The 6,999-nt window shown below is 45.2% G+C and overlaps 2 protein-coding genes across 2 annotated transcripts; one reads left to right on the top strand and one right to left on the bottom strand.

The window, feature by feature from the left end:
- Window positions 1-4,716: 4,716 nt before the first annotated feature.
- LOC116658758 (histone H2B type 2-E) lies at window positions 4,717-5,345 on the bottom strand. The gene has a single exon (XM_032464388.1). It carries the CDS (start codon window positions 5,239-5,241, stop codon window positions 4,861-4,863), a length of 381 nt encoding a protein of 126 aa, XP_032320279.1. The 5' UTR covers window positions 5,242-5,345; the 3' UTR covers window positions 4,717-4,860.
- Window positions 5,346-5,577: 232 nt separating this feature from the next.
- LOC116658757 (histone H2A type 2-A) lies at window positions 5,578-6,255 on the top strand. The gene has a single exon (XM_032464387.1). It carries the CDS (start codon window positions 5,606-5,608, stop codon window positions 5,996-5,998), a length of 393 nt encoding a protein of 130 aa, XP_032320278.1. The 5' UTR covers window positions 5,578-5,605; the 3' UTR covers window positions 5,999-6,255.
- The last annotated feature ends 744 nt before the right edge of the window (window positions 6,256-6,999 follow it).

Below are 6,999 nucleotides of genomic sequence, written 5' to 3' on the forward strand. Positions count from 1 at the left end.
TATTTTCTTACAGATCCAAAGATCAGAAGCACAAAAATCAGTTTCACCAGGTAGATCTCAAGATTGTGCTCCCCCCCAAGGTTATAGGAAAGAATCCTCTTCCATGAATTTTCCAGGTTCTAGAGGGGCATTCCTTGGCTCATAGTCCGTTCTTGCATCATCAAAGCCAGTATCATACCATCTTCAAATCTCTCTCTGCTTCCATCTCTTTCTCCCTTGACTTTTTGCCTTTCATAATAACCCTGGTGATTGCATTTGGGTCCACTCAAATAATCCAGGGTAATCTCCATATATTGAAATCACATCACGAAAATCCCCCTTGGCATTTAAGGTAATATTCACAGATTCTAGGGATTGAAATGTGGACATATTTGGGAGCCATACTCAGCTTACCACAGCTGTTGACTACAATTATGGGTTGAATTGTGTCCCCCCCAAAAGATATGAAGTCTACCTCCTCAGTGCCTTAGAATGTGGCCTTATTTGGAAATAGGGTCTTTGCAGATGTAATCAAGTTAAAATGAGGTCATTAGGGTGGGCTCTAATCCAATAATGACAGATTTCCTTTATAATAAGATGTAGAAAATGCACAGGAAGAAAACTGAAGCAGATATCAGATTTATACTGTCATAAATCAAAAAATACCTGGGGCTACCAGAAGCTGAAAGACAAGGAAGGATCCTAGCTGAGAGCCTCTGGAGGGACAGGGCCCTGCCAACACCTTGACTTCAGACTTCTAGCCTCCTAGAACTATGACAGAATAAATTTCTTTTAAGCCACTCAGTCTGTAGGGCTTTGTTACGGCAGCCCTAAGAAACTATTGCAACTACTAAAAATTTTAATGATAGAATTACATTGTTCATTTTTTTTTCCTTTTCACCTCAGTCTCCATGACAATTTTTTGTATTTTATAAAGGAATGTGATTTTGTTTGTAGTATTTTTTTACCCGGTACTGATTAATGCTTGTCACGACGTCTATCTAAACATAATATTCAGAGCTAATGATCTGACATGCCCTGTGCTTTTAATCTGGCCACATAAAGGACAGGTGCCTAGGAAATCTACAGTCCACATATTGTTTTATAGTTGCATTGGGAATCAAGTTTTAGTGGATTTATCATATCAATTCTCTTCAAATCTTAAGTCTTTTGAACTTTTCATGACACACCCTGATACTACTAAAAGTAGTGACAATACATGCTTAGGATTCATAGTGTTGTTTTTCCCCCAGCGGATGTTAAATTCTGCTTTTACTTTTACTTATTTTTTTGATTTACAATGTTGTATTAGTTTCTGGTGTACAGCACAGTGATTCAGTTATACATACATATTCTTTTTCATTACAGATTACTACAAGCCATTGAATATAGCTTCCTTTGTTGCCTATTCTGTACATAGTAGTTTGGATCTGCAGATGCCAAACTCCCAGTTTATCCCTCCTCCTTCCCCCCTCCTCCTACTTTCCCCTCCCTCCCCTTACACTTCCCTGTCCCCTTTCCTCCCTTCTCTCCCCTCCTCCCTCTTCCCTCCCTTCCCTCCCCTCTCCTCTTTCCCTTCCGGCAACCATTTTAAATTTTTTTAAAAAATTTCAGATTTTGAAATATTCCAGGCATTCCTTTTTTTAAAATTGAAATATCTTTGATTTACAATGTTGTTTCTGGTGTACAGCAGACATTCCTTCTTAATGGTAATATTAATCTCTGGTCCTAGTCAAATACTGATTTTAATACTTAGATATTTAGTCCAAATATGTAGTTAGAGCACCTCTCTCTCTCGTTATCTACCCTGTTTGGTCTCTTTGAGACTTTCCAAGATAAAAGGCTATCATTTTTTTTTTTCTGGGAAATTATTTCTCAAATATTTCAAGATCCAAACTAGTTTAAATAAAAGTATGTTAGGCAAACTGACTTAACTGGATGTCTGAAAGTATAGCAGGGCTCTGAGGTTGGCTGAGTTCCATGAATGGCTCAGTCCTCAGATTCTTCCCCTTAGCAGTTGCCCTCATCAGTGTTGCTTATAATCATTCTTGCCTTCACACCCACATAACACTCCATCCTGCTGCTGCCTCTTGAAAGCAAAAGAAACTTTACCAAAAGATAAGAGCAATCTACAGTCTCCTTCTCAGTTCAATTTCTGAAATGTTTGTGCTAATTAGATTGGTCTAGATTTCTGAACTAATTGATGTGGGAAGGGGGTTGGAACTACATTTAAACCGATGAGGCCAACCCTAAGAACTGTGGATAAGACCTGTTTTCTGGGAAACACATGTGTCAGTGGTTCTCAAACTTTACTGCTCTTTAGAGTCACCTGAGTACCTTTTAAAAATTTCAAGTGAAGGCTGTATGCCAGATCACCTAAATCAGAATTTCTGGGGATGACACACAGGCATATTTTAAAAAGTTCTCCAGGTAGTTACAGTGGGCAGTCAAGTTTGAGAACTACCTAAGGGATTAGGTGGGTTCCTCAGTGAAAATCAGGATACAATTAGAGAAAGAGAAGAAAAATGCTACCTAGTCAATAGTATACATTAAGAGATATCAACTACTAAGTTAATACTTCATAACAAACACATAAGAAATCAAGTCTTAAAGAATGCTTTAAGGACACATAAGGAAAAATAAAGTCTAGAAGAATACTTACAGGTGATAGCCTTCATCCCCACTGCTGTGTTCAGAGTGTGGACAGAGTCACTTGCCATTTCAGTAAACAAAAGATGCTGTGGCCATCAGACAGCTGCTATCAGGAACCCCCCCACCCCCGCCCCCACCAGTGCACCCTGAGGGGACTCAGGATGGAGAAAAACAAGATACTGGCTGTACATAGTTAAGGTGCATATCAAAGGAATGGTTTTAATAGCCCAGACTCTTGCACCTTCCCACACACAGAAAAGCACTAAAATTATTAACTTGAGATGCCTGTTTTTATGATTAGCAGTAATCTTTTGATGTTCGACTACATGTTTGGGGGGTTTTTGTCTGTTTTAGCAAAAACTCCTACATATCCTGACTCCTTCCTTACCTCTCTGAGTCCCTCAGAACTGACAGACTGTGTCCCGGGATTAAGTCCCCAGTAAATCTGCCAAATAAAACAAAATTTTCAGCTTTCAGGTTGCGCTTTTTCTTCCCATTCAGTCAACAAGAGGTAGTCCTTAAAGGCAGGATTGTGTTCTCTTTGCTGAACCCTAGATACATCTCTCAAATTGCCAACTCCATACATCCACTTGAATGTCAGAAAGCTTCTCAATCTTAAAGCAGAATTCTGGATCTCCCTTCACCGTCCCAATCCATACCTTCTTCCAGTGTTCAATCCTAAGTAAACCACTGTTTACCCAGTTACTCAAGACAAAAATGTAGTGGTTTTGCTTCTGCTCAAATCCTATCCCTCAGCAAGATCTGCCAGTTCTACCTCCAAAATACAATTCTAATGCCAACATTTCTCACTATCACCATACTATCACTGTACTCCAAATCTAGACTACAGAGTGGTTCTCACACTTCAGCATGCATCAAAATCACCCAGGGAACTTGTTATCACATATTACAGTCTGAAGAGTCCATCTTTAGTAAGTTCTCAGGTAATGCTAATGCTGGTCTGGAGACCAGATTTTAAGAATCACTGCTCTAGCCCACAACCTCCTAATTGGTTTCCTTTCTACTGTGGACAACCAAGGATCTATGATCCACAAAGCAATCAGAGTAATCTATTTTAAGGTTAATGAAGTTATGTAGTCATATCCCCACCAAAAACAATCCAAAGGTTTCCAAAGCACTGAGGCTAAACTCTGAAGACTATCTCCTTTACACTCCAAACCACATTGGGGCTTTCTGCTCTATGAACATTATAAACTTTTTCTTGGTTCAGCAATTACGCATATTTTGTTCCCATTAAATGGGCATGTCCTTTAAATTGCTTTTGTGAGTGGTAATTCTTTGAGGAGAACACTATCACCAAATATTAGGCAAATAGTATATGATTTAAGAAGAGGCAGAGAGAAGGAACCAGCATTAATGGTTAATTCCTGGATACCAAAATCAGGCTTCAATTTCCCTAGCCGGGGAAGCTACATTTAGATAGGGTAGGCAGGTGCTTGAGAATACAGGATACACAAACTCAATGAGTTTGTTAGTACCAAAGGTAACGAGTTTCTTTTTTTGTGGGACTTTTTAAATTGCACTACAGTCAGTTTATAATGTGTCAATTTCTGGTGTACAGCATAACGTTCTAGTCATATATATGTATATATACACATATAATCGTTTTCATATTGTTTCATTATAGGTAACTACAAAATACTGAATGTAGTTCCCTGTGCTATACAGAAGAAATTTATTTTATTCAGAGTAGTTGTTATTCCTTTTTTTTGTACACAAAACAGCACATAACGCAAAAAAGATTAAGCACCACCACTTAACCGCTTGGGAACCAGTTGCACCTTTGTTACACAGACAACTTTTTTTTAAAATCATACCTGGTCTTCATAAACTTAGCACAGTATTTCACTAGGAAACTATTTCGATATGGGCATATTCACCTGCGTGCAAGCAAGCCTAAGCCAGTTTCATGAGCAGCTCTGACCAAACACAGCAAGTCTATACCTACCATTAGATCTTTCCCAAACCAGAGAAAATAATACTTATTCGGTCGCTTATCTGAAAAACTAAAAATGGATATTTATACCTACGAGTATGACCTTTCAAGGTTAACTAGGAAAGGAAACAAAAGAGCGAAGCAAGGCATAACAGAAGACCCACGTAAACAAGATGACAGCTTCTTCGACTGAGAAGGTGGGTGGCTCTGAAAAGAGCCTTTGGCGGCAAGCGGCCCGGCGACTCGTGCGAGCGCCACGTCCTGGCAGGGGCTCACTTGGAGCTGGTGTACTTGGTGACGGCCTTGGTGCCCTCGGACACGGCGTGCTTGGCCAGCTCGCCGGGCAGCAGCAGGCGCACGGCCGTCTGGATCTCCCGGGACGTGATGGTCGAGCGCTTGTTGTAGTGCGCCAGGCGGGACGCTTCGCCCGCGATGCGCTCGAAGATATCGTTGACGAACGAGTTCATGATGCCCATGGCCTTGGACGAGATGCCGGTGTCCGGGTGCACCTGCTTCAGCACCTTGTACACGTAGATGGAGTAGCTCTCCTTGCGGCTGCGCTTGCGCTTCTTACCGTCCTTCTTCTGAGCTTTGGTGACGGCTTTCTTCGAGCCCTTCTTGGGCGCCGGAGCAGACTTTGCCGGCTCAGGCATAACGGCGAGCACAAGCTGCAGGGACAACCGGGAACAACCAGGAACGCAAACCCAACGGCAGCACAGAGGCTACCGGAAGCGACTCGGTACTTACACAGGCGGTACGCAAATTAGGGTTCTGACTACGCCGCGTTGCGATTGGCGAGTTTTCAGTGGCGCTCCTGCGAGGGCGACGAGGTTATGTAAATGAGTGGATTCTGGTTGAGCTATCCTATTGGTTACCAGGTCAAAGCTGTGCGACAGCCAATCAGAGTGCTCCGTAGACAATCGCCGTTCTGCCTATAAAAGGTTGAAGCGGGGTTGCATTCAGGGCGACTATTCCCGGTTGTCAAGTGAGAGCTACTTCACAGAAACTACTGCTGTCATGTCTGGTCGTGGCAAGCAAGGAGGCAAGGCCCGCGCTAAGGCCAAGTCTCGCTCGTCCCGCGCTGGTCTGCAGTTTCCGGTGGGGCGAGTGCACCGCCTGCTGCGGAAAGGCAACTACGCCGAGCGAGTGGGAGCTGGCGCCCCAGTCTACATGGCGGCGGTTCTCGAGTACCTGACGGCTGAAATTCTGGAGCTGGCGGGCAACGCGGCGCGAGACAACAAGAAGACGCGCATCATCCCTCGCCATTTGCAGCTGGCTATCCGCAACGATGAGGAGCTGAACAAGCTGCTGGGCAAAGTCACCATCGCCCAGGGTGGTGTCCTGCCAAACATCCAGGCCGTGTTGCTTCCCAAGAAGACCGAGAGCCACCACAAAGCCAAGGGGAAGTAAGGCCGGCAAGAAGCCCCCTGCAGTCCTCGTCTCGAAGGGGCACCCGCGAAATCAAAGGCTCTTTTCAGAGCCACTCACTCTCTCAAATAAAGAGTTGTTGCAGTAGCCATAACAAATGTTTTCAGTTCCACCCTGCTCCAGTGGTAAATGCGGAGCCCAGGGATAGGAAGACTGGCGGGGGGGAGGGAGTGCTACTTGCCTGTTCCTCCCAACCGTTCCTCGCCTGTCGAGTTCGAGTGCTTAAACTATCCCCGTACTCTTGCTGGGGCGGGGAGTGGAGGAGTCGTTAAGGCCTAAGGCTTAACGCACGTGGAGGTAGAAAGTTTGGGGCACTACGGTGGGCTCGGTTCAAGTATCCTGTCAGATTTCTACTCCTCTTCCCCACCCCTCGCCTCCGCTCTCTTAACTGGGAGTCAGGTGCCCATGGCGCACTTGTAGCTGTTCCCGAGGCCCTTGACCAACACTTGAGGTCTCATAGTAGGGGGACGTTCCCGCACGCGTACAGCCCACCCTGAACACCCCTGCCGGTTAGGGGAGCGGGCAGTTTCGGGGGTGTGGCACACCTGGGCTTTGGCTTAAGTGAGCCTACTGTCTTGGGGAGGCGGGAGGTTGGTCAGAGACGTGCCTCCCCGACGCAGATACAGGTCCCCACTCTAGGCTTTCACAGGCGGAGCCTTGCGCCCGGAGTGGGGGCGGGGCGCAGGTAACTTTCCCCTGGAAAGGCAGGGAAAAAACGACCCGTTAGACCAACTAGAGGGCTCAGAGAAGGTAACAGGTGTTCACGGGGCGGGGGAACAAACGGGAGATTGCGGTTCAGTTCGGGAGCCAGAAAGCGCGGAAAGGAAGAGGGTATCGCGGGTAGTGTGTTCTAGGGAGAGAAGGGCTGAGGAACACTGACCTAGCTGCTCTCAAAGACGACTCTCCGGCCGGAAGAAAGACAAGGCACGGAAGACTGTTGGCAAACTGGAAAGTAGAAGGGGGAGGGGCGGTCGAGGGTAGGG

This window comes from Camelus ferus, chromosome 21 (assembly GCF_009834535.1).
Source record: "Camelus ferus isolate YT-003-E chromosome 21, BCGSAC_Cfer_1.0, whole genome shotgun sequence".
NCBI lineage: Eukaryota > Metazoa > Chordata > Mammalia > Artiodactyla > Camelidae > Camelus > Camelus ferus.

Excerpts from the sequence above, each read along its gene's own strand:
- LOC116658758 (XM_032464388.1), bottom strand. The coding sequence starts at position 5,241 with ATGCCTGAGCCGGCAAAGTCTGCTCCGGCGCCCAAGAAGGGCTCGAAG.
- LOC116658757 (XM_032464387.1), top strand. The coding sequence starts at position 5,606 with ATGTCTGGTCGTGGCAAGCAAGGAGGCAAGGCCCGCGCTAAGGCCAAG.